The sequence below is a fragment of the Primulina eburnea genome, chromosome 7, assembly GCF_022965805.1.
Source record: "Primulina eburnea isolate SZY01 chromosome 7, ASM2296580v1, whole genome shotgun sequence".
In the NCBI taxonomy this organism is placed as follows: Eukaryota; Viridiplantae; Streptophyta; class Magnoliopsida; order Lamiales; family Gesneriaceae; genus Primulina; species Primulina eburnea.
The window spans coordinates 2,479,906-2,506,795 of NC_133107.1; the positions used below are offsets into that span (position 1 = coordinate 2,479,906).

General features: G+C 33.7%; 4 protein-coding genes across 12 annotated transcripts; 2 read left to right on the forward strand and 2 right to left on the reverse strand.

Moving 5' to 3' along the window:
• The first annotated feature begins 311 nt into the window (after positions 1 to 311).
• LOC140836556 (probable E3 ubiquitin-protein ligase ZFP1) lies at positions 312 to 5,252 on the forward strand. Of its 9 annotated transcripts, none has more exons than XM_073202163.1 (8): positions 386 to 649; positions 716 to 794; positions 2,005 to 2,168; positions 2,332 to 3,198; positions 3,310 to 3,689; positions 3,879 to 3,983; positions 4,079 to 4,246; positions 4,829 to 5,252. In XM_073202163.1, exons 4-8 carry the CDS (start codon positions 2,346 to 2,348, stop codon positions 4,973 to 4,975), a joined length of 1,653 nt encoding a protein of 550 aa, XP_073058264.1. In that variant the 5' UTR covers positions 386 to 649; positions 716 to 794; positions 2,005 to 2,168; positions 2,332 to 2,345; the 3' UTR covers positions 4,976 to 5,252. The 9 variants fall into 9 exon arrangements, with proteins under 9 accessions (XP_073058262.1, XP_073058260.1, XP_073058261.1 ...); XM_073202164.1 differs by having other exon boundaries at positions 386 to 588; XM_073202161.1 differs by lacking the exons at positions 386 to 649; positions 2,005 to 2,168 and adding an exon at positions 312 to 330.
• Positions 5,253 to 5,591: 339 nt separating this feature from the next.
• Positions 5,592 to 7,308, reverse strand: LOC140836558 (ras-related protein Rab11B). The gene is made up of 2 exons (XM_073202165.1): positions 6,953 to 7,308; positions 5,592 to 6,272 (listed from the first exon to the last, which is right to left on the reverse strand). The coding sequence occupies exons 1-2, from the start codon at positions 7,174 to 7,176 to the stop codon at positions 5,843 to 5,845; spliced, it is 654 nt and encodes a 217-aa protein (XP_073058266.1). The 5' UTR covers positions 7,177 to 7,308; the 3' UTR covers positions 5,592 to 5,842.
• A 6,029-nt stretch (positions 7,309 to 13,337) lies between these two features.
• Positions 13,338 to 18,556, reverse strand: LOC140836559 (uncharacterized). Its single transcript, XM_073202166.1, has 9 exons — positions 18,110 to 18,556; positions 17,445 to 17,561; positions 17,166 to 17,248; positions 16,451 to 16,914; positions 16,169 to 16,344; positions 15,298 to 15,383; positions 14,347 to 14,480; positions 13,904 to 14,206; positions 13,338 to 13,565 (listed from the first exon to the last, which is right to left on the reverse strand). The coding sequence occupies exons 1-9, from the start codon at positions 18,476 to 18,478 to the stop codon at positions 13,399 to 13,401; spliced, it is 1,899 nt and encodes a 632-aa protein (XP_073058267.1). The 5' UTR covers positions 18,479 to 18,556; the 3' UTR covers positions 13,338 to 13,398.
• A 3,897-nt stretch (positions 18,557 to 22,453) lies between these two features.
• Positions 22,454 to 26,303, forward strand: LOC140836560 (sodium/calcium exchanger NCL2-like). Its single transcript, XM_073202168.1, has 9 exons — positions 22,454 to 22,907; positions 23,453 to 23,665; positions 23,809 to 23,993; positions 24,190 to 24,335; positions 24,525 to 24,789; positions 24,930 to 25,078; positions 25,197 to 25,455; positions 25,527 to 25,814; positions 25,981 to 26,303. The coding sequence occupies exons 1-9, from the start codon at positions 22,484 to 22,486 to the stop codon at positions 26,227 to 26,229; spliced, it is 2,178 nt and encodes a 725-aa protein (XP_073058269.1). The 5' UTR covers positions 22,454 to 22,483; the 3' UTR covers positions 26,230 to 26,303.
• Positions 26,304 to 26,890: the final 587 nt, after the last annotated feature.

Sequence of the window (26,890 nt, forward strand, 5' to 3'; positions counted from 1 at the left end):
ATTTCATAGGATAGTCAAATATTAAGTATGGTAGAAAAATATCAACAATTCTATACTTCGAGTTACTATACAAGAAATAGTTTTCTCTCAATTTTTACATGTATTAATTAATATCGAGGAGGGAAGCCTCCAAGGCATATGCACGCAAAATCACCGCTGGAGCATTTTATCAGACAAACAAATGTCATTAGAAAATTTATTAAATAGCCCCGTAGTAAAATTATATAAAATGTTCCTTTCAGGGAAAAAAAATAGTGAAAAATGTGCATAATTTATCTTTAAAAAATGTAATAATAAGAAACATTAGAGAGCATGGAAGAATATTAACAGGTGATTTACCATTGGAATCCCTCTCTCTCTCTCTCTCTCTAAATTGCAAGTAACTTATCTTTCTTCTTTGTAGTCAGATCTCTTCATTTTTCTCTTTCGATTATCCTTCTATCTGGTTTGCGCTTGGATGAGATAATCAATTTTAAAAAAATTTAAAATCATCTTTTTCCCCAGAATTTTCAATTTCTGACTCTGTTATTTGTCCACAATTTCGTATACATGCAATGCATACATTTGTCCGTTTAGGCCATTTTGTTGGTGGGTTTTTCTTTGATTGTTGCTTTGATGATCATTGATGACTTTTTCAGCGTATCTCCAAGTTAGGGTTTTTCCTCCATTTTTTTTGGTAATTTTGTATCTGTTCATTCATTTATTTTTTTCGCAGGAATTCCAACTTAGATAGTGGAATCTATCGAAGGCGGGTGGAGACTTACGAAAGCTTGGAACTTTTGGATGATCCAAAGGTTTTTTTTTTTTTTTTTTTTAATTTCTTGCTTTTTATTTTCCGTCCCATAAGTTTTTCAATTATATGATTGGGTGGCCTTCTTGATTATGTTCATTAGTCAATAACGCAACCCTTTAGTTTGTTAAGGAGGGCCGGTTTCCAATTTATATGTTTGATGTTTGTTTGAGTGTTGGGTAATCAGAAAAGAGAGAAACTTTGATGAAATTAATGAAGAATTTTTTTCCATAAATGACAAATATGTTTAGCATATTCAGCATGATGTCTTGTTGATCAAAAGTTGAAAATATATGTGACGTAATTTTTATGTTTGGAATCTTTGGAGATGCATTATATGTTCTTCTTACCAAAGTACATGGTCTTTGATTATGAGTTATTTGTTTGAGGCGTGTCAAGCTTTGTTAACTGTTAACTGTTGTCGCTTAGCTCAAAACATGATATTTCGTTTTTTATGGATTTCGTTATAACTTTTTAGTTAAATGGTATAACAGTTGGTGGAAATAGTTAATCATGAATACCTAAGCTTAGTCGTTTCCGTTAATCATGGGCAATGGACGTCCCACCGGTTCCCAATTCCATTTCTATTTTTAGACATATGGTATTCATGGATTTGGTTATCTATTCAATGCAATTCAACTGTTATTAGATTATTGTTATACGGGGAGCATTTGGATAGTGACCAAATTCCTGTTATGTTTTTTCCCCTAACCGTTATATTTGTTTTTCTAAATTTATCGTGTTTCCGTTTTCAGAGAGAAGTTAAAAGTTTAGAGTTGACCATTCTGTCGGATCTTCGCCTGCACACACATTTGACAAAAAGTCGCAAAATTTATATTCTTCATCTACAACTGATATTTTGGAAACTGACTTGATTTTCAAGTCTGCCGCCCTTCCATAGTGCCATGTCTCTGTCCGTCTGTGAATAGCTCTGCGTTTGAAGTTTCAAGTTTATTGACAATTTTATTGTAGTGGTTTGTCAATCATAACTCCATAAACTGAATTTGCCCCTGTTAATATGTGGTAAGTATTTTTTATCATCAACGGAACATATCTCATTAGAGAATGGATGAATTCAACTTGATTAATTAAAACTTTGAATTGATGAAAGCAGTTATATGTTTATTTAACTACCACAAAATGCAGTGTCTCATTCCCGTAACTGTCAGTCTATCTATTTTCACGCTGTTAATTTGAATTGTGTTCCTTTGCAGTGTTGATTAACTTTATTCCTCTGGCCCCTAGCGTGCCATTGTCTTGAGTGTGTTGGTGTTGGAGTGCGTGATTATTTGTGTGAGTCAGTGGGAAAGAAAGTTTCATTTCAGTAAATGAATTTAGTGTGCCAACAGCAATGTTGAACTCGTTGCATCATCTTAAGGTAGAGGATTTTTTAATTTAGTTTGATTTGCTATATGCCCACTCATTGTTGATCCATGGTGAGTTGACCCAGTCTTCTGTTTGCAGAGTTTAGTATTTGCAACGATCTGAATAACCTGAATTCAATTACTGATTTCTAATTTAAGCTTGTGCAAGTGATGCAGGAAACTCATTCGATATGGGGCATCGGAACACTCAATTCAATGGTCATGTTATTGATTCGGTATCAGATCCTCAAGGCTATAGCCATTTACATCCCGAGCCTTGCATCTTTTATGGGAATGTAGCAAACTATCCTCAACCCAGTATCCACTCGGTTGCCTCTACTCTGGAAAACCGTCATGATTTAAATTTTCATCACATCCCTGAACATCATGAAAGTGCTTTATTTTATGGGATGCCTCGGTACAATAGTGTCCAGCCTCAGCATTCAGCCGTTAATCTTGATTTAGCTATTACTGCACAACCCAGCCACTTTAATCCTTACTTGGCACCTCCCTCTGGTATAAGGGAGTTCCCTGTTCCAGTTCACGGGGCATATGATCAATTGTCCCTTTCAAGTTCTCAGAGAGTCATTGGTGTTCCTGCAGACAGCTATTTTAGAAATATACCATATGTGGATGGTGTCAGAGCATCATTTAAGAGAAACATTGTGGAGGGGGTTCCGACAAATCACCAATATCACAACGCTTCAGCACGCCCCAGTTCTTCTATTGCTGCTCCATCTACACAACCAGCTGAATCTGATGTTACCTCAACGGATTCTGCTTCTTTTCTGCCACCAGAATATGGTGGGAGTGACCCGGCATCCATAGTGGAAAATGGATCTCATCGAATTGTGAGGAACAGGCCTGGTTTGATTCGACCTGAATCTGCCCTTGCACATAATACTGGTCATTTGCTAAGAAATTATGTTGTGTTACCTGTTCAGATTCATGGCAATCCTTGGCTGGACATGCAGTTTGGTGCACACAATGGTGATATCGGCACCTTTCCATGGACTCAAGCTCCCGATCCACCGTATGTGCGTGGTAAAAATCTATCTTTAGATTTATAACTCGTTTCTCTGGCTATTTTGAGTTGAATCTGTCCTCTATTCTGATGAGGGTCCTGATCTATTTTTCCATTTCTTGACATGTCAGCTAATGTTGAAACGGGGAATATAGGCATACAAGGTTATCAAGTAGCAGGAAGCAACATAATTTCAAATGGTTTCTTAAATCCTCCCATTCCTCAAGGCCATCCAAATCCCTATCATCCGGCCCCTCCTTTGCAAGCGGTGAGAAGTTACAATCTTAACTTCCCATCACTAATGGCTACCTCTTCTCGAAGAATCTCAACAACTAGTGCTTCAAATAATTCCATCAATCCTTATCAAGATGTCATAGATGCTGGGCCTGCATTTCTAGTTCCTGGTCTGCCAACAGCTTTCCAGCTATACCAGCCTCATCAAAGGGATATCATGCTCGACTCCAATGCAAGGCCCCGCAACCTGCCACACATGAGAGTTCTGCCAGAAGATGTAAGGTTTCTGAAACCTGGGGTTGTGTGGATTAGTGGTTTCTACGAGCAAAATTTTTTATTCGGTTACTTGCGCCTCCCACCCCTCCACCCCCAAATCGCAACACACTCACGTGAATAAATCATAAGGTTCGACAATATCTCACTTCATTCATAATTGACATTATTGCCGTGGACTGCCAATTTTTAGGAAGTTGCAGTACTTGAGATTCCTGGATACCATGAACATGAATCAGGGGGCTCCATTGATCAGCACATAGATATGCGTTTGGATATAGATCACATGTCTTATGAGGTAATCAGGAAGCAGTTCATGGTGTTTGTTTTCTTGCTTAGACAAACATGTGATGAAATGATACCATAAGAAATTGAATCTTTCTAATATAATAGGAGCTCCTTGCACTTGGAGAACAAATAGGAAGTGTTGGGACCGGATTGCCCGAGGAATTTATTCGAAAATATTTGAAAACAAGAACTTTTACCTGCTCAGGATCTTGTATCAATCTTGAAGAGGCAGCTTCCCTGGACGAGCCAATCAATTTCTGTGTTGTTTGCCAGGTATTTTTATGAAAGCGTATGCTGGGTGTTCAATCAAACTATCCAAGTGACGAACTTCTCATTTGTTTATGTCAGTAAACCAAGTTTGCGAATAATATCGAGACTATATATATTAGAAAAATTATTTATGTCAGGTTATTTACTAATTATCACTCCATGTTAGGCATGCACGCGTCCCCAAATAATAACATTTCTTCACCACAAAAAATGGACAAAAAGAAAGCAGTATCGGATGATATGGAACTTTTAGATTTCCTGTTTTCCCCCTCTCTGCAATAGTGCAATTTGTGTGCAATTTGTGTGCAAGTTGTGTGCATTTTGTTAGAACAAATTATTATCATTACAAGCTGAAAAATTGGTTATCGTAACTTGGGAAGAAGAGGATTTGCACCATATTGTTTGAAACGAGATATGTTGTTTGAGTTGGGATTACGTTTTCGGTGAAAATTTTTGAATATCAGCCCCGGGCTCCTCTCCTTGTTCCTCTCCTTGTTTATGAATAATGCTTTATAGCCCTGTTGGCGGCTGTTGCCAATGGAATATGTAACTTATTACTGTTGAGTAACTGAGTCATTTTTGCAGACTGAGTACAAGAGCGGAGAAATCATTGCATCTCTTGACTGCGGACATGAATACCACAGTGGATGCATAGAGAAGTGGTTGCCCATGAAGAACACTTGTCCTGTGTGCAAATCCACAGCCTTAAGCTGCAAGCCAAAAGATTCATAAGTAGCGGACCGTCGTCTTTGAATTGGGACTGCATGTGTTGTATTTATGTATATACTTTTGGAGACATGACTGGGTCCTCGAAATATTTTCGGCCTTGTGTCTCTGCCTTTGAATTGTACAGGATCTCATTGTTTGTTGAATATGCATGAATGCTGCATCAATCTTTAAGTTAAACTGCAGACTACATTTAGACATACACTAGTGCTTGTTGAGCTCATGAGGCTTGACTTTGGAGATTTTACTGACACTGGTGATTTTACATTTTCTAATTTCCGTATTTAATAGCATTTTTTTCTTATATTTTACTAATATATATCATCACTCATAATTTTGAAAACGTGCATCACTCGTAATTTTGAAAACGTGCAACATTTTTTAATTAATTAAATAAATAAATAAATAATATAGAAATTTAGATTGTAAATTTTGTTTTCCAATTATTACTTCAGCCAGTGTGTTTGAAAAAGAGACAATAATTAACAAGGAATTAAATGGTGATTTTTAAAATTAATATATTCCTGTCTACATGCAACCTAGACATTCAAATCATCAACGGGGATTTATAATAATCAGAGTCTGAATGGTATATAAACAAGTATAGTAACGAAAAGCAACAAAGCAAAAACATCGGAAGGATGAGACTGAATGGAACATAATACAACACAAGCTCTCAAAAGTCGATGAGCAATACGATACAAATGGGGAAAGCTAAGTCAAACGCTAATTATGTCTGCATTTCTAGCTCCAAAATTGAAAGAAACCAGCCTCAAGAACCAGAGTCGTTGAAAGAGCCGCGAGAATGAATAAGACCATTGAAATCTCATTCCAGGATTCACAAGGACAATCCAACGCTCGATAACTTGCCAATCATAAGGAACAGCAGCCCATCTTTTTCACATTTGAAACGTCATCCTTCCCAACATTTATTGTTTGCCCTTTGGGCAAGGCTGCAGGATCATCTCCAATATCAAGTGCTTTACGACTAACCACATGGTATATTTGGGTGAGTACTTCAGTGAAAGCATTCTCAACGTTCATCGACTCGAGCGCAGATGTCTCCATGAAATAGGTTTTTTCCCTCTCAGCAAAAGATTTGCCATCCTCGGTGGAGACAGCACGTAGGTGACGTAAATCTGCCTTGTTGCCCACAAGCATGATCACAATGTTCTGGTCTGTGTGATCTCGAAGCTCTTTTAACCATCTCTCAACATTCTCAAATGTGACATGTCTGGTGACATCAAAAACAAGTAATGCACCAACAGCTCCTCTGTAGTAGGCACTTGTGATTGCACGGTATCTGAAGGCAGACAAAAAATCACGATCTTCATGTGCTTATAAATGATTGCAACGAATAAACAGCAAAACTGAGATCATAAACTTTGGTTCCACGACACCACACAAGTTCCTACTTCTTGATGGTGTCAAGGCAAATTTCAGTAGGCAACTCTAACAATAGAATCAATAGCCCGTTTCTTATTTTCAAACGAAGTTCAACGCGAATTCCAGAGGTACTTGACAATAACAAGGAGGGACAAAAAGGGGATTTTTTAAAGTTACTAACATACAGTCCGTGTCACCAGATCTCAGCATTCAATCCCACGAAAGCTCGGTCATTTCTGTCAACCAGATCTCTGTTGCCACGATAGAAACTATCCCCTTATTTCAACCCAAAATAGATATTCCATTTGATTTAAAAATGTATATACATGTAAATGCGGTATGTTTGACTCCATTGATTCAATTTTCTATCCAGTCCCCATCCTCAAAACCTAATCACGTTTTTCTTCCACACACACAAGGAATACAGATACGATTTCATTTTTCGAAGTGCTGCAACAAATCTAACTAAACCCTAACCCCCTTCTTAAGTTCAAGTGACTTCCGAATCCACAAAAAAAAGGAAGATAGCAGGAACCATAAATAAAACAATGATTTACCGACAGGAACAGTTGAAAAAACGGTGGAGCACTGATGTACCTTTCTTGACCAGCGGTGTCCCAAATCTGGGCCTTGACCACCTTATCGTCAACACGAATGCTGCGCGTGGCGAATTCCACTCCAATAGTTGATTTTGACTCCAAGCTGAACTCATTCCTGGTGAACCTCGACAACAAATTCGATTTCCCGACACCCGAATCGCCGATCAAGACCAACTTGAAGAGGTAATCGTAGTCGTCTTCGGCCCTATATCCGCCCGCCATCTTGAATCAATCGATCTAGTCTGCAAATCTTGGGGCAGAATAGAGAATTTTCACGTTATGATACCGTAATTGGCATTGGGGTAGGGACTGGCGTTTTGTCACGCTAGCTGGAATGAAATGATTGTCACGATGGTGGGAGAGAGAAATTTATTGCCCATCTTATTTAATAAAAATAAAATAATCGTGAAATTTACTTTTTGGTTAATTATTAATATTTTTTTTTACCTCTTTGATTTATTCTATGTACCAGAGGTTCGTGGAACATGCAACGCATGCTTCTAGTAAAAAAGATCAAGTACTTTATTTTTATCAATACTAGTATTTCACCCGTGCGATGCACGAGATGATATTATTAAAAATTAGTGAAAAATGAATAGATATTTAAATCGAAAAAATATTATAATTAAAAAAAATAAAAATAAAATTATTTTTCGTTAATTTTAAAAAATAAATTATTAAATACAACATGTCGATTAATTTTTTTTGCAATTAATCACTATCATATATCAAAAGTGTAGATTGTGATAGACTAAGGCAATGACATGATGCTTTCATGTTTAGTATATTGATGTCGGTCACTAATCTTAATACATATTTAATTCTTTAATTTTCGAGAATCAGTATATTTTTAATTTTTTACATGTTAAAAAAATATTTTTAAATCACATTCAATAAAATTAATGAGAACTAATTTTTTTTAAATTCAGTAATTTCGTCTAAATCTACATTCACAAGCAATTTTGTGACATGACATGTGTTCGACACATTTGAATGATAACAATAATTGTTTCATCAATATATTTATCCAAATGGGTTGTGATTTTATTTACAAAATATCTTCATAATATACACAAAAACCTATTATTTCGAAAGAAAAATGAAACATGTAATCATAAGTAAATTATGTAACATCAGAAAAGTTATTTTATTAACATTTACTATGTGTATTTCAAAACAATATCGATAAATTTTATAATGTATCTTCTAATAAGATATTTACCTTCTTTAGAATTGGTTTAATCATTTTTATTACGGAACATTTTATACTGTCATATATACATGAACTTTATAATATAGAAGAAAATTATCACATTAGTAATACGTAATAATTAAAATTTTGTACAAATATAAAAATAATATTTTTTACTTCTCGATCATGAAAGACATACTTCAAACTTAATATTTGTTGTTCTCGTTGTTTCCATATGTAGGTAGTTCATAACAACGAACAAATCTAAATTTAAACGAATATTACATCTTGGAATGATTCAACTCATATATAGTGCTAAAAAGAAGAGTCATTTCAGAATTCAATTTTGGAATAGATAAATTAAGTAAGATAAATATAATAAACTTGATTTCTAATATAATATGTAATATTACATTATTTATTATTTAAAATTCAAATAACATCTCCCAAAAGACAAAAATTATATATTGTATGCTTTTGATAGAATTATACCATACATTAACTCTTTAAAATTATGAAATCTCGAATGACATGCATTGGGTGTCAAACATTTCTGATTATTGATGATAGTTTAATGTTCATTTGAAAATCTTTTGAATCTATCTCTTATAATTTTCTTATGCTCTTTTATTTGAATTTTTGAGAAGACAATTAAAGATATACAAAATACATATGGTTTTGAAAGAAAAATTCAATGTATTAATTCTTTCAAATTAAGGTAATTTCGAAATAATATGTATATGAGATAAAAAATTTATGATTATTAAATGATAAATTAATGTCCATTGAAAAACATTGATGTAGTGATAACTCTTAACACTCAGCAAAGTTTTTTTTTTTGAAAAATTAAATAAACTAATTAAATATCGTATTTCTTTTTTAGGAAATAATTTGGACAGAAAATTACTTAAAATAGCAAAATTTATTTTTGAATGATTTACCTCATGAATAATAGTGATCATTGCAATCATTTGTATTTTAAATTTATTTATACAGTTTTTAATTAAAATGATTGATATAATCAATATAGAAATTTTAATATAGTTTACGTTTTCGATAGAGTTTAGTTTTAATTTGAGTAAAAAAAATAAAAATATATATAATACATAAATTACATTTAAATTAATATAAATTTAATTAAATTCAAATTTGAATTAAATGAATTGATATAATCCATGTAAACAATAATTGAAGTGATCATTTATTGCAGTACACACATATCAATATTCATTATATCTCTTTCCTTTTTTAGTAATGACATTTTGGCGGGAAATTACTATTTTTGGCAAAAACTTTGCTTTTATATATATATAGATTTTGAAATTGAAATAAGCAAAAGAGAAGATATTATAGAAAGAAAAATGTTTCATATGAGTTCGAATTTTGGAAATAGTTAAATTAAGGGAGAATTGGGGAAAAATCCCTATTCAGAAAGTGGAACTTGAGTTCAGTCCCTAGCTCAGAAATATTTTAGCTGCACTCCCTGACACATGGAAAAATTTATTTTGTACTCCTGTTCGTAAAAAAAAAAAAAATAGTATTTAGCGACGGTTTAAGAAACCCGTCGCTATTTAAAGCGACGGTTAAACCGTCGCTAAATATTGCAACAGAAAAGTAAATCCTTCGCTAAGTTTAAAATGCGACGGTTTGGGGTTTCCGTCGCTAATAGCGACGGTTTAATTACAAACCGTCGCAAAGTTAGTACAGTGTACATAAATTGAGAATTTGAGCATATATTCTGAGAGGAACTACTAACAAAAAAATGCAAAATCATGTCTCGATTTAATGAAGTAAGAGTTGGGAAATCAACTCTTTACCATGGTTTTAATCCACCTAACACAAGTCAGTAGCATAATAATTTCCAGCACAAAATAGGTTAATTCAAGCATACTATCACAATAATTTCAGTATATTTCATACAATATTGAGCACATAAATTGGGAATTTGAGCATATATTCCAAGAAGAACTACTAGCATAAAAATTCAAACTCGTATCTCAATTTATTGAGTAAGAGTTAGGAAATCAACTACTTACGATGATTTTAATATACCTAATAAAAGTTGATATCATAATAATACTCAGCACAAAATAGGTTAATTTCATCACACAAACACAACAATTTTAGTATATTTTGTACTCTATTAGATACATAAATTGAGAATTTGAGCACATATTCCGAGGGGGACCACTAGCATAAAAAAGTAAACTCATATCTCAATTTATTGAGTAAGAGTTGGGAAAGCAACTCCTTACAATGATTTTAATCTACATAACAAAAGTCAATATCATAATAAAATTCAGCACAAAATAGGATAATTTCACCATACAACCAAAATAATTTCAGTATATTTCATATTATATTAGGTACATAAATTGAGAATTTGAGCATAAATTTCGAGAGAAACCACTAACATAAAAATGCAAACTCGTGTCTCAATTTAATGAGTAAGAGTTGAGAAACAACTCATTACCATGATTTTAAGCTATTTAACAAAAGTAAATATCATAATAATATTTAGAACAAAATAAGTTTATTCAAGTATACAACCACAACAATTTCAGTATATTTCGTACTCTATTGGGTATATAAATTGAAAATTTGAGCATATATTACAAGGGGAACCAGTATCATAAAAAAGCAAACTCGTGTCTCGGTCTATTGATTAAGATTTAGGAAGCCAATTCCTTACCATGATTTTAAATTTACCGAACAAAAGTCAATATCATAATAATATTTAGCACAAAATAGGGTAATTCCACCATACAACCACAACAATTTCAATATTTTTTTATGTATTATATTGGGTACATGAATTGAGAATTTAAACATAAATTTTTAGAGAAACCACTAGCATAAAAATGCAAATTCATGCCTCAATTTTAATGGGTAAGAGTTGAGAAATCAACTTTTTACCATGATAAAAGTCCACCTAACACAACAATTTCAGTATACAACCACTACAATTTAAGTATATTCCGTACTCTATTGTGTACATAAATTGAGAATTTGAGCATATATTCTTAGATGAACTACTAACAAAAAAATGCAAAATCATGTCTCGATTTAATGAGGTAATAGTTGGGAAATCAACTCTTTACCATGGTTTTAATCCACCTAACACAAGTCAGTAGCATAATAATTTCCAGCACAAAATAGGTTAATTCAAGCATACAATCACAATAATTTCAGTATATTTCATACACTATTGAGCACATAAATTGGGAATTTGAGCATATATTCCAAGGAGAACTACTAGCATAAAAAATCAAACTCATATCTCAATTTATTGAGTAAGAGTTAGGAAATCAACTACTTACCATGATTTTAATATACCTAACAAAAGTTGATATCATAATAATACTAAGCACAAAATAAGTTAATTTCATCACACAAACACAACAATTTTAGTATATTTCGTACTCTATTAGATACATAAATTGAGAATTTGAACACATATTCCGAGGGGGACCACTAGCATAAAAAAGTAAACTCATATCTCAATTTATTGAGGAAGAGTTAGGAAACCAACTCCTTACCATGATTTTAATCTACATAACAATAAATTTATTGTTTGCATTTTTAATCTAATGAGATATGAAATTGTTGTGTTTGTGTGATGAAATTAACCTATTTTGTGCTGAGTATTATTAGATTAAAATCATTGTTATGTAGATTAAAATCATGGTAAGGAGTTGCTTTCCCTACTCTTACTCAATAAATTGATACATGAGTTTACTTTTTTATGCTAGTGGTCCCCATCGGAATATGTGCTCAAATTCTCAATTTATGTATCTAATAGAGTACGAAATATACTAAAATTGTTGTGTTTGTGTGATGAAATTAACCTATTTTGTGCTGAGTATTATTATGATATCAACTTTTGTTAGGTATATTAAAATCATGGTAAGTAGTTGATTTCCTAACTCTTACTCAATAAATTGAGATATGAGTTTGATTTTTTATGCTAGTAGTTCTCCTTGGAATATATGCTCAAATTCCCAATTTATGTGCTCAATAGTATATGAAATATACTGAAATTATTGTGATAGTATGCTTCTTGTGCTGGAAATTATTATGCTATTGACTTGTGTTAGGTGGATTAAAACCATGGTAAAGAGTTGATTTCCCAACTCTTACTTCATTAAATCGAGACATGATTTTGCATTTTTTGTCAGTAGTTCCTCTCAGAATATATGCTCAAATTTTCAATTTTTTTGTTAGGAGTTCCTCTCAGAATATATGTACTCAAGTGTAAGAGAAAAATTTTAAAAAATGGATAAATTTGCGACGGCTTTCGATTACATCGTCGCTATTAGCGACGGAAATCCCAAATCGTCGCATTTTAAACTTAGCGAAGGATTTACTTTTCTGTTGCTATATTTAGCGACGGTTTTCTTAAACCGTCGCTAAATACTATTTTTTTTTTTTAACGAACAGGGAGTACAAAATAAATTTTTCCATGTGTCAGGGAGTGCAGCTAAAATATTTGTGGGAGAATCTTTTTCGGTAGAAAATATGCTTTGGCGATTTATATTGAAGAATTTGAAACTCTGTGACCCAAACACCCCCTATTATTATTTATTATTATTAGGTGAGAGATCCTGCAATTGTTACCTTTCAACATAATACACATTATTATTTTTCCCTTAAACTATCTTTAGTCGTAAAATATTAATAGATTCCTTCAAAAAAAATAATAGATGCAAAATATTAAACACAAATTTGGTGGAAAAATGCGAAAATAATAGTTTGGGATCATAAGTCTATATCACAAAATCGAAATGTGAAATTATCTCATAAAAATTCTAATGAAAAATATATTTTTATGTGTTAGAAAAAATCAAACTGAAGATTAGTAAGAGTTTTTTTAAAGATATCAACCCACAAACTTTTTTTAGAATAAAAGATCAATTAACTTTTAGCAAAATTTTCTCAGGCATCCTCTCGATATAATTAAACTAGGCAAAAACTTGTGTGAGACGGTCTCACGGATCGTATCTGTGAGACAGATCTCTTATTTGGGTCACCCATGCAAAAGTATTACTTTTTATGCTAAAAGTATTATTTTTTATTGTGAATATGGGTAGGGTTGACCCGTCTCATAGATTATGATCCGTGAGACGGTCTCACATGAGACCTACTCTTAAACTAGACTTAAAACCCAAGAACTTTAGTGCAGAATTGTACCTCTCGTGTGCATATTTTTATTTTAATATTAAAATGCAATGATTATAAAGAGTTCCCGTTTACTAAACATAAAATCCAACAGAGTTCAAAACATGCGTTTGCAAAACAGCATACATTTCCATATCAGCCTCCTTCTCTAAATATTCAATTGTCTTGGCAACATATCTAACATCTCGTCCATAAATATGTGAAGCCGCCGCCGCTTTGTATGTCAGGCGCTGCGGGTCACCTGTCATCACAAAGAACATTCAAATGAAAAATGGATCCAATTATACAAGTTAAACTGAAATTCTCGACGCACAAGAATCATCTTCCGTTTCAAACGGTTAGTTTAATATATATATATATATAATAGAGATAAAGAAACTGTCGAACAGAAACAAGATAGTTCACCACAAGGACACTACCATGTTCCCAAATTATCCTTATACCAAGATTTTTTCACAAATTGTCATTGCAATTTATTTTCAATATTACCACTCTCAAATACTATGACCTCTCACAGTGCAGTAGTTATATAGTAGATACATAGGACTCGAAACAAAATAGGCTTAAACTTTTTAGTACCTGAAGTCATATCTGACTTGAGGATGCTGCTATGGAAATGTCGTCTCAGCCACCATCTAAAACGAAATCTCCAAGATTTTCCAGATTCACTTTTAGTGAATATTTCTGGGATCTTGTTAGAGTGGCCCATAAATTCCTGACTGCTTTGATTACAATCATCACCACACATGGAAATTCTATCTTCTTCACACTGAGAGAGTTTCAAGAAGCAAGACGCTAACTCCTTCCACGTGTCGCAGGTTCCATACGTAGCATCTAGGTGTGACGCTATCATTTCCACCAGATTCTGAATGTCATATTCCCCTGCAACATGTTTTTGAGATATTCAACCAGTGAATGCCCACAGCACCTTATATAGTAGGATCATGGATGCTCATGAATTTAGTGACAGATTTGCACCAAGGAAAAACTCGATCAAGACCTCATTTGAACTGAAAACATACCACGTTGATGTAAAAGAATAAGTTTTGCCAAGGAGTCACCACATGTTGGATCCTTCTTCAAAATTTCCTCAAAACATGTACAGAGTTTGACATAATTTTCACCATCAAAATGCTCCACTAGGCCTGTTTTCAGTCTGCAGTGGAAGTAACAAAATTCTGTAAATACAAACATGCGCGGACATTTAGAGATCGGTATTTCCAATTTATTGTGCATGTATCACAAGTATATAACCAGTAATGGAAGCTACCGGGACCCCCAAATTACTAAGTTTTAGCAAATGCACCACATATTATAATCCATAAGAGACGATTAAGAATAAGACAGGTAGAGGGAGGGATATCACCCCTCAAACCCATTGGATCAGCCTATCACACGCCTGCCCCCTCCCTCGAAAACTCCAATCCTCAAAAGGTATTTGCCTTTAATTTTTCTTTTCCCTTTACTTCCTCACGGAAAAGAACTTCAGTGTAAATTATTGTCAGGCATCCTGTATTTCACTCATTTTGATTTTCTCATGCATTATCAATAATATATTTAAATTCATAGAATTTCTTTATCTGTTCTACTCCTGGAACATTTATTCAACGAATTCTAGTCGACATAAACAATCATGCAATCTACAATGAAATCATTATCCATCTTATTGTGAGATACTGCTCCCCACCCCCACCCCCACCCCCCAATCTTGAATCATGAGTCTACAACTTCGAAAGGAATTGATTTTAAAAGGATTAATTAATGTTATGAATCTTCATAAGATTCCCACAGGAAAATTGGTAACATTCAAATAGAGATCTGATGAGTTGTTTTCGAAGATTCCCATTGCACGTATATGCACGGTGATGTTACATATTTTGAGTTGTTTGTGTTCCAATTCGTTCACCTAAACACCCATATCTACTACTTTTAGCTGGTACATACAGAGCCAATAAATAAAAAGAAATCATAACCTCAGTTGTACAATCGAATCTGAAAACTGAGACATATTTTCAACTTCACCAAGGGCCTCACCGACCCGATCTCCAAGAAGCAGCATCTGCATCAATTAAGAATGTCAAACAGCCAGAAATATAAATTCATGAGTATAGGCCATTATGCCTCAGGCAAATAGCAGTTGGCAAATTAAACAACAAAAACACCATGAAAGGTAATACTGTTTGACAACTTAATGAGTCGTCTAGATAGAGACAAATTGTAAATTGCAGCTGCTGATTTTAGCCATCTATTTTCTTTATATTTCACAATCTCCTGTTTTATCCTTGACACTCTTCTGAAGGTTTACATACATTCGAGACATCGAGAAATTAAACACAAGAAATTAATGAGAGAAAAATAAAAGGTCATCGTTGTGCCTTAAGTGGTTGTTGCTAAGGTGCATAAAACAACTAGTAAGCAAGAAAATAGTTTCTATATAATTTGGAAGTGATGGAAAAAAAAACATTTTATCTGCACATTGATTTCACCAAATAGGGCACGTATACAGCATGCAAGCATCAACTTTCAAATGAATCTTGCTATTGCAGAGTAAGGAAAACTAAGGACAACCGTCTCAAACAAAACTAGTCACACTAATAATATAAATTTTAGATTACGCCAATTATCACCAGGTGCTCCCAAAACTTATCCAGAATACGACCACCACCTATAGGTAACAACTATGAGGTCAGCTTCACAATCCCATGAGCAAGGAGAATTATGAGCACAAATTACAGAAATAGGGACTGAATGTCACACTTGCAAAAAAGTTTGTATAATGCTTTCTAAAAAAGAATAACAATAATCATATTTTCATTATTCTAGAGAAACAGGGTGATGCAGTACCTGTATTAAAGGGTGAAAGGCCTCAATTACTGGAGGTGTTGAGTACAGGGCAACACGCAAGCACTTCACCGCACTTATATAGAAGTCATTACGTAATGTTTTGTGCATTTCCATGGCATCCTCCAAATTTTCATGAGAATCGGGCAATTTTAAAGGCAATAACCATGGAGGTAGACCTATATTTAGCACAAACTTGGAAGATTTAGCTTTACTAAAAACTTAACGTTTGAACAATTGATACAGTTGTGAAACAGAAAAGGGAGTGGGGGTTCTTAAACTCACCTTGGGTGTAAAAAATAGAGGCATGTGGCTGATCATCACTATGATTAGAGAAAGAAAAATCCCTTTGCTCGCTAACCTTAGTAGAATTCATGTAAAAACCTTGAGGCTGAACCGCGGGGTGAGAAATATCTTCTCCCAGTTTTTCATCAATTTCCATCGGTTCTTCTTTCAGTTGGTTACCATTGTCTTCAAATGCTTCCTTGTTGTTGGCAACTGAGGAGTTTGAATCACCCCTTAAGGAAGATTCGGCTCCTCCAGCATCAAGGCCATCATTTTCCACAGAATTATTAATTGACATGTAAATTCCACCCATGGATGCATTTGATCGCATAAACGTGCCAGATGAGTCCAGCTCAGTCAACTGTAATTCTTTTGGGATGCCAGAATACCATAGCTGATAAAATACCATCCCAACAACCAAATTTGACACAGGGTCGTTACAAAAGCCCCTTTCCTGCATGAGGCTGATCAACAATGTTGGTGCAACTAAGCAAGAAATATAAGTAACATTTAGAAGTTCACGAAATCTAAAGATTTTTCATTTGAGGTCAAAGATTTCTAGAATAATGTAAAAGTGATGACTGATTACAGGAGTAATATTTGCACTTTCCAGAACTTCTACGAGATAACGAAGGATAATATAGGAGAATCCTAAAAGTCAGAGAAATGTTTCTCAACTACTAAATAGAAGCATATATAAAAACAAGAACCATACCAAAGAGCAGATTGATGTGCATTCTCCATATTTCCATTTTGGAGGCAAAATAGAATAAACTCCACTTGCACTGCAAACCTATTCTGTTCAAGACAACAAGCATCCATTAAATAAGAAAACCCTTCAGAATGAGATTAGATTTTGTCCAGCATTTGCATGCACAAGCACCAAGATTATGTGGATTTGAATCTCATAATTTAGAAAGTCTTGTTTAATTGTTAAAATAAATTCCCAGGCCCCCTGAATTTTTAAGCAAAAATTAATATTTCTGTACCATACCCTTTCTGACCAATTTTTTAAAGGACCGATCTTTTTCATCCACAGTTCATAGACATTGCGAGCTTTTTTTGGGTTGATACTCCCATCCTTAATATAATTGAGAAGCTCTAATGCAGCCTGCAGAAAGTTTGAATACAAACATTCAACACTCACAATGTTTCCAATGTCTATACAGGAAAATCCAAAAAATCTACATATCTCGGAAATGCAACCAATCAAAAGCTAAATGAATACTGGACTACTTTCTTTCAAAGACAGAAATCTTGAACTAAAAACCTAACGAACTACTTCTGATCAATTCTGAGAATTGGAATGTAAAAACCACCAAATTCATCTGATTTCTGATTGGTGTTTGTTGTTGACGGTCATCGTCAAAGACACGGGCTGACCGTGGAGGCCAAGGGAGGGGGGAGTTTCCATATATTTTGAGAGTGATCATTGGCTAATAGAAACATAAAAATTTATGCCATTCTAGTGCTCGTCATGCCCTCCGCCGACCAAAGACAACAGACCTCACTATTGGCCTCTCAATCAACAAAACTTGCAAAACGAAGACCCCAAACAAGTAATTATGAGATACACAAAAGCAGTAAATAAAAAAAATCTCATGATTGAAATTGTACAAACCAACACAATATCAAGGCCATGAGAAGATAAATCGATACCCAATACTTGGCGCGATTTCGAGAGGGAGACTGATCCCTGCCACTCCCTTGAAGCAACACGCTCAATACGCCACCAGCTTCTGTCCAATTACGGGCCTTAATAAGTTTCTTGACGAGCCATCGTAGCTTCTCCCTATGATGAGATCGCAGGCTTTTCCCCTCACACTGCGAACTCCCACCGACTCGCTTCAGGCAGTAACTGGGCTTGTGGCTAGCTAACAATGCCCCATTGATTCTTCTCTCTTTTTGCGATAGCTTGGCGGGTTCGTCCTCGTATTCAAGAGGAATTCTCGGGGCTCTTCCCTTGAGTTTCTCCGGTGTTTCAACTTCTTGGTTGTTCTCCGGTTCCGTCCACGACTCTTTCGCCATGTATGGTGTGGGATGGGCGTTCACTTGAGATTCAAGAGCCGCCTTGTGGCGTTCACTTTAATAGCACGTTGCCCCTCAGAAATTTGTTGTTACCAGATTCCAGATACGAGCTGGAAAGCGGAAACCCGAAAGCCCTACCCAATAAGGTAAATGGGTTAACCCGATAATTTATTTATTTTCTTGGACATTAGCCAATAGGCCAACGATTTTAGTCTTTGGGCCATAAATATGTTGAGATCAAATTCTTTGCATTATTATTATTATTATTATATAAATTGTATAAATATTTCAAAATTATAGATATCAAAAATATAATGTCGGTAAATTTATGAAAGCTAAAAAAAAATCGAGGTAAAAACACCATTATAACTCAAGGGCTTGAAAGTTTAGTTCAATGAGCAACCGAGAAGCTTAAATAAATATTCCAATCGAATCTTAACAGGAAATTTTAGGTTACGTGTGACAGAAATAATCTGCAGTCATACATTCATTTTATTGTTTTAATGAATTTCAAATCACCTATTGTTAATCCATGTATATGTAATAGTAATTATAATGGATACTCACGGAAAATTTAGGGTCTCATTTCAAGAAATGTCATTAGTCTATAAGTAGATTTTGAAATTGCCATTAGCCTAAAATCACAAATAAGACCGTTAGAAGGGGGCCGGAGGGCGTCCTGGCATAATCCCTCCGACGCTCAAGTTAGAAACCGATGATAAAAGTGGAGAGCAGTTAAAGGTGCTCCTGAAAAACAATATAGGGAAAAACAAATGAATTAGTGGGCTTATCCATGAGATATCAATCATGAAATTTGAAATACGCTCAAGATAATTATATTTATGGTTCGAATCTCTCCCAGAATCAATTTCTCTCGTCCAAACGCATATAAAATGAAAATGGATTTTTTTCTAAATTTTTTTTATCAAATTATAAATCTGGATCCAATCTTCAATTCCAAGAAAACAACGACATATTGAATTTATTCTCGATCCTTATCCTTTTCCTGGCCCGATAATGTTTTACATCATTCTTGACCACAAAACCATCTAAAGAAAAAGTGGATCGCGAGGGACGAGTCAAGCTTGATATTTCAACCAAATAGGAACACTGTATTTAGGTGCTTGCATTATTTATATATTTCATTAAATTTTGGTTATGCTTTTGATTTTGAGTTATTTTTAAATATTAAATTATCACTACTCTTTATCGTAATAAATAAAATATAAATTTTTATTTAATATTACATTTTTTAAGAGTCGTTATGAAATTTTATGATAGTGTCTGTTCGTAAATTGTGATTATTGCTATTATAATTATTATGTATCTTAATTAAAATTTTAAAACAATTTTTTTTTTACCATGACATAAAAATAATTTAAAAAATTAATCAAAATGTATTATTTTTTTTAAAAAAGTAGAAATTCGAAATGAATTTTACTCAAGATGATGTAAAATGTTTATCATCCTCTAATCGTGCTATTTTGAAACATCTATGCAGTGACAAAAGGTAAAAAATTGTGTGAGACGGTCTCACGGATCGTATTTGTGAGACAGATCTCTTATTTGGGTCATCCATGAAAAAGTATTACTTTTTATGCTAAGAGTATTATTTTTTATTGTGAATATGGGTAGGGTTTACCCATCTTACAGATTATGATCCGTGAGACGGTCTCACATGAGATCCACTCGTGACAAAATTGGGACGTTGATTGATGTAGAATTGCGATAAAGGAATCTACGATGAACGATATTTGATTAAATAAGTTTATCATATATATAGTAGCATACCATGATGCCACCGACAATAGACGTAATTTATGACCGTAGGATTTGGGAAAATTTCTTGACATTTTTTTGGGTGACAAACTTAATATGAAATAAAAATTAGCACAAAACACAAGTTTGGCTCTTGAATGCTTTTTGAGATTCACAAAAAAAAACTCTTATAAAATCGTCTCGAATGTCGATTTTATAATATATATATATATATATGTAATCCAACTCGATTTATGAAAAAATATGTGACATTTTATATCAAAATTAGCTTATATCAATGAAAAATTCATTTATACAACATGAAACTCCTAAATTAAGTGTCATTACTAATGTGCAACATATGTACACCAATAAATATATAGTAAAGTCATGTTCCACACCAATAAATGAGCACCTGTCCATGTGCTACAATTGAGCTTCTGTCACGTAGGCACCACATGAGACGATGGTCATTTATATATGCTGCTAGCGTGATGGTCAGACATCAAAGTATTTTCATATTTATACATATATAACTATATAAGCTTGTTCTGTTGAGTATCAATAATATGATATACATATATTTGATATAAAATTCTGATATATTTCATCACATCTAAAAGAAATGTGTCACATTATCGATACTCACATAGATGAGTACCTAAGGTATGCAACATAAAAAAATTGTGTGTGTAGTTTTGAGATGTTGTACACCCACCATACATACTTATGTGAACACTTATAGGTGACAATCATCTATTAGATGAGCAATTTTTCTACCTTGCATGTAATCCAGTAGGTGAATGTCAAATCATATTATACACACAGGGGCGGATGCATGTGCCCAGGTGGCCCAATTTTTTTTTTTAAATATATATGTAAATTTTGGAATCATATAATATTAGTTCGGGTAGATCAATTAAAAATATTAAAAGATTCCAGAGTTTAAAATTACAGCATGGGTAGAGCCATATTTCTGGCTCCGCCACTGTATACACACATGGATGGCAATGGGACGGGACGAAAGCGGGTTTGCCATCCTCATCTCCGAATTCCATCCATACTCCCATAGTCACCTCGAATCCCCATTTTTTCAGGTTCGAGGGAAACCGTGGGGATTAAATCCTCATCCCGCCCCTATCCCCGTTTCTAGAATATTAATGGGACAAAATGAGGGTGGGTACGGAGATTTCCCCAACCGAACTTATTATTATTATTATTGATAATATTACTATTAATAATAATATTTTAAAAATAATATTATTATTATATTATTAATAATAATGATATCATTATTTTTATCATTAATATTATTTTTGGGATGGATCCGAGGATGTGGATACTAACCTCGTATCCATCCCGAACTACGTTTGTCTGTTTGGCTGGTGAAGCATGGGATAATTCATAGATCTTTAGGCTTTTATTATCAAGGAATCGAGACTTTACAAATAAAGCCCGAGGATTGGCATTCCATTGTTGTCATTTTATATGTATATGGTTACAATTATCTACGCTCCCAATGTGCCTATGATGTAGCACCTGACGGACTGTTAGCTAGTGTGTATCATCTTACTAGAATAGAGTATGGTGTGGATCAACCAAAAGAGATATGCATAAAAGTATTTGCCTCAAGAAGGAATCCTTCGGGAATTTAAAAAATTCTCCGAACCGAACCCGAAATCGAAAAAATTGGAGATCTCCGTCCTTGTTTCGATTTTTCGCGTGGATCTCCAAACTCGTGGGGGAAATTATCATCCCTATATATATGAACATGATTAATCACAGAGTATGTCCTCATAATAATGTATGTCTCAAGTGCCGGTCTATGGATGGAGAAGATTATATAATGCGCGCATACTACACACACATATATAAATAAATAAGTGAGAAATGGTAATATAATATGATTTAAGATCAGGATTGAATTCTGAAGAAACCAAGAAAATGAACATGTGTGCGTAAAATAAAATGTGAAACGGTTAATTTCAAAAAAAAAAAAAAAAAGAAGTGAAATAAGGATTATTATCCCGACTCTCAAGTTGCTGCATGATTCATGTGCATTCATTTAACCAATATAATAATAATAATAATAATAATACCAAACATAGTGCCAAAAAATTTGCTCTAGATAAGACGATGGAACTAATTCCATGGCGGCTATTTCCTAACCAATCCAAATCGGCATACTCTAGCTATTCAACGTTTGCATGTATAAATAATAAAGCCCCATTTCATAATTGAGCACAAATGTTCTCCTTTCCAAAGCTCAAATTCACCATGAAAATCCCAACTGTCTCCTATTTCGTTCTTCTCCTAATTATACTATTTACACTATTCTGCCCAGGCGGGATTTCGAGGCCTGTTCCATTGGAGCTGGTTTCAGATGGGGCGGATGAGTTTGACAGAAACCATCAGCTGATACAGATGAATGGGTCAGCGTTAATGGCTCCTGATGACGAAAAGTGCGAGCAGATGTATGGGTTCCTGCCATGTTCGACCACTGTTTGGGGGCATCTGTTCTTGATTCTGGTGTTCGAATACGCACTGTTTGCGGGTGAATCTTACGTTGGATCAGGTGGGGACAGGGTTTTCAAGATCCTAGGACCTGGTGTGTTCGGTGCCTCCGTGTTTCAGATCATTGGTTCACTTCCGGAAGCATTGATTCTTCTCGGTAACTAAATTAACTCAGCAGCTCACTTTATTTTGTTCTATTGAAATCTTGAATATATACATATATTAATTAATTATTCTTCTCGTCCGTACAGAATCAAATGTGATAATAAATAATTGAATCTAATTATGTTTCCATAAATATTAGAATAATAATATATAATATTGAAACGTTTACCATGTGGTGTTTCAAAAAGTCTAAACTAAAAAAGGTATGTGGGAGCAGACAACTCAATTATTTATACATAATTAATTAATTAATGATCGTGTCGTGTCGAAATGTCCAAACCAAAAACCAATTGTAGGCTCTTCAACAACAATGAATATTCCTTATCATTATTATTGATATATATTAAATTATTACTTATCATTAATTTATTATAATAACTATTATTTTTTAATATTTATTTATTTTAATTAAATTCTTATATATTATATTTATTTGTTTATTCTGAATTATTATTACTAATGTTATTGATCTTCCTTATTATTCTTCTTAATATCAATTTCATTTATTAGTTTAATTCTTATTATATATTTTCTCAGCCTCTGGGTTGTCCAGCAGCCAAGAACAAACCGAGGAGTACGTGTCAACGGGAGTGGGGTTACTGGCCGGATCCACCATTTTACTCCTCACTCTCATCTGGGGAACCTGTATTACAATCAGCCGTCAATCTTTTCAGGAGCACTTGGAATCCCATGCTCGCGATAGTAAATATTACAACCCTATTGAGAAAGTCTTCATTTCGCAATGGCCAGGTTGGTTCGCTCGATTTTTCGTATGATTTTGGGATTTGATATGTTATGGGTGTCCTGTTTGTTCGATACTGTATCATGTACTGCATGTCGATCACTACATTTGATGTTTAATAATTAGTCATAATGCTTTGGTTGTATTGTAGGATATGGCGTGATTACAGATTTGGGCACTTGTTTCACCGCCAGGATCATGCTTCTTTCTTTGATACCATTAGTGATCATTCTGATTCCAACAGCTTTTCATCTGTCTTTCCATGGGCAACAAGTATTTGTGATTGTCACTCTTGTTGTTACGTTACTGTTCCTGTTTTCTTTCTTCTTTTATCAGGTTAGTCTTCTGATCTTCACGTGTTTAATTCCTCTCCGCCCATTGGGGATGCTTAATCTTTGTCTTTAATTTGGGATGTTTAAAAATGCTTCAACATAAGGAAATTAGAATACGAGGCATCTGGAATTTGGATAACAGATGAAATTGTTCCAAGAATATCATTCTAACCATACTCTTTGATTCGCAAATTGAGCAGTTCTTTCAACCTTGGATTCAAAGCAGGCGCTTACTATATATAAAACACGAGCATTTAGTTCTAGACATCATCAAACATATGCAGCGTCGGACGACGGGCAAAATCTTGACCGATAATGGTTCACCAAATGTCACGACCATAAGAAGGTACCTTTTTTACCAAGTAAATAAATTCAAGTGCTTTCTTTTTTAGTCGTAGGTACAGTAATTGTCTTATTAGCATCGAACAAGTCTGAGTCATGTTTTGGTTGAGGTTGATTTATGGCCTATATATGTTTATTTCTTTTCCAATTTCCACTAGAGTCAGATTGAATTATCCGTGCTTATTTTTTGCAGGCTATTTGAGGACAGAGATCAAGATGGAGATAAGAATATCTCTTTCAACGAGCTAAAAGAATTTCTGCAAGAAATCAAGTTCAGAAGAGCCCTATCGAATAAGAATAATACAACTTTAGAGATAATGCAGGAATTCGATATGGACAGTGACCAGAAAATAAGCATGGATGAATTTGTCAAGGGGATGACGAAATGGCTTCATACTGCAAAAGATACAATCAGTGAAAAATATCAATCCGTTAACTCAGCGAATAACTTGTACAACGTAAATCTTTTTCTATATTAAGAAAAGGAGTAGGAGATAAATTATTGTGGGGTACAATGTTTTTACAAATCAAGAAGTTGTTCGAATCTTGATTTATATTATGTAGTGGAATACCTTATAACTTATTATCTGGTTTTCAGATTCTTAAGCCTTGGGTTCAAAAGAAAAGTGAAGAACGTGAAATGATGGAAAATTTGATTCCAGATATATTGGAGCAACTCCAAAGCTCTGCTGTGTATGGAAGCCTTTTAGCAGAAGATGGGTCACCAGATATCGTCGCTATAAGACGGTATATTTGAAAGAGAGTCCTATTATTTATTCTAGTATTAGTTTATTGAAAATTAAATATGTCGGCTGCATAAAAATATTTCGTTTTCATTAATGAACTTTTTCGGAAATTACTTCAGGTTGTTCAAGAACGTCGATCTTGACCAAAGCAACAGCATATCTTACACTGAATTAAAGAAGCTAGTGACCGATATCCAGTCTGGAATACTACTACTTGGTGATGCTGATATTGCAGTATCCAAAATTATGGAAGAACTTGATATAAATGGAGATCAGTCGATTAACGAGGAAGAATTTGTTATGGGAGTGTCCAAATGGCTGAATCCAACTAAAGATGTAATTCCCAAGCCAAAAAAGAGCAAAGATGATAATTATCAAGTAAGTAAACCTCAATAAGTCTTCTAATTCATATAAATTGTCCGACTTTGTCTCACAAAATAATTGTGCAGAAAACATGGGAACTGACTGATAAACTCATTGATAGCAAGTTAGTTGATAATTCGCCTTTAGCATGGATGAAAGCTATATCTCTTTTGGTACTGGGGATTGTGATACTTGGTGTTCTAGCAGAGCCTCTAGTACAGAGTGTTCGGAGTTTCTCTAAAGCCACGGATTTGCCTTCATTTTACGTTGCATTTGTGCTCATACCACTTGCCTCCAACGCTAGATTAGCCGTATCTGCTATCAATGAAACACGAAAGAAGAAACTACAAACCACATCTTTGACATTATCTGAGGTTCCTTCTCTTCCCTTCTCTTCTCTTCTCTTCTCTTGAAAGATTAAAATAGAAGTAATAAAAGATTCAGATCTATTCATTCGATAAGAAAATCGAAGACCCGGATTTACTCTCTAAGAAATGAGTGTCATTTCTTGAAATTCATTGATTTATTTGAATAATGCAGATATATAGTACTGTGTTCATGAACAACGTTCTGGGATTAGCTGTTCTTCTTTCCCTGATCTATTTTCGAGGCGTGGCATGGAAATTTTCTGCCGAGATCTTGACGGTTCTATTAGTGTCCCTCATAATCGGATGCCTGTCGAGTGTCAGCACTATTTTCCCGGTTTGGACATCAGTCTTGGCTTATCTGCTTTACCCGCTATCATTGGTCCTCGTCTATACTCTTGGAGATTTTGCTTGGTTATCGTAGGCCTGTGAACCACCGTATGTTTAGGGCTATGAAAGTGTGGATCATGAATTTTAATTTCCAAGTAGGAGAAGATATATATATATATAAAAAAATCTTCTTATCAATGCAAATCCAAATTTTTTATAAAAATATATATGTAATTGTTGCAAAGGAAAAACATAATATCAAAATTTTATATTTATTTTGTCTAATATATAATTAATAGTTAATGAATTATCACTACAATATACATTAATCGTAGTAATTTATAACATTTATCAAGAATAAAATGTAATTTTTATATGAATTTTATCAAATAATCTATCTTTACCGTACTTTTAAATATTTTATCCTTTTAATTTTTTCTCTACATGTTTTTTTTAAATAATTTATTACAGTTTTGTAATTATATTTTTAATTAAGTAATAAATTATAATATCACGAGAATTTATATGAAAAAAAATTAACTACATATTTAATATTAGAATTACATGATAAGTGAAGAATAATATGATACTTGAAGTTTAATACTAAAATATTTTACAGTTTTTTTAACTAAGTAAAGAGTTTAATAAACTATTTAAGAAAATTTATATAAATAATTATGAATGTTAATATATTAATAATATCATAAAATTTGAATCTCTTGTGAGAATTCAAATAATTCAGTTATAACAAGAAA

Bases quoted from the DNA above. Each gene is read 5' to 3' on its own strand.
- LOC140836558 (XM_073202165.1), bottom strand. From the start codon at position 7,176: ATGGCGGGCGGATATAGGGCCGAAGACGACTACGATTACCTCTTCAAG. The intron at 6,273-6,952 runs GTACATCAGTGC...GTCTGCCTTCAG, and splicing joins GACACCGCTGGTCAAGAAAG to ATACCGTGCAATCACAAGTG.
- LOC140836556 (XM_073202161.1), top strand. From the start codon at position 2,346: ATGGGGCATCGGAACACTCAATTCAATGGTCATGTTATTGATTCGGTA. The intron at 3,199-3,309 runs GTAAAAATCTAT...TTGACATGTCAG, and splicing joins CGATCCACCGTATGTGCGTG to CTAATGTTGAAACGGGGAAT. The intron at 3,984-4,078 runs GTAATCAGGAAG...CTAATATAATAG, and splicing joins TAGATCACATGTCTTATGAG to GAGCTCCTTGCACTTGGAGA.
- LOC140836559 (XM_073202166.1), bottom strand. From the start codon at position 18,478: ATGGCGAAAGAGTCGTGGACGGAACCGGAGAACAACCAAGAAGTTGAA. The intron at 16,915-17,165 runs GTATGGTTCTTG...ATTGTTGATCAG, and splicing joins GCACATCAATCTGCTCTTTG to CCTCATGCAGGAAAGGGGCT. The intron at 13,566-13,903 runs GTACTAAAAAGT...TTGTGATGACAG, and splicing joins CAAGTCAGATATGACTTCAG to GTGACCCGCAGCGCCTGACA.
- LOC140836560 (XM_073202168.1), top strand. From the start codon at position 22,484: ATGTTCTCCTTTCCAAAGCTCAAATTCACCATGAAAATCCCAACTGTC. The intron at 23,666-23,808 runs GTTGGTTCGCTC...GTTGTATTGTAG, and splicing joins CTTCATTTCGCAATGGCCAG to GATATGGCGTGATTACAGAT. The intron at 24,790-24,929 runs GTAAATCTTTTT...TCTGGTTTTCAG, and splicing joins CAGCGAATAACTTGTACAAC to ATTCTTAAGCCTTGGGTTCA.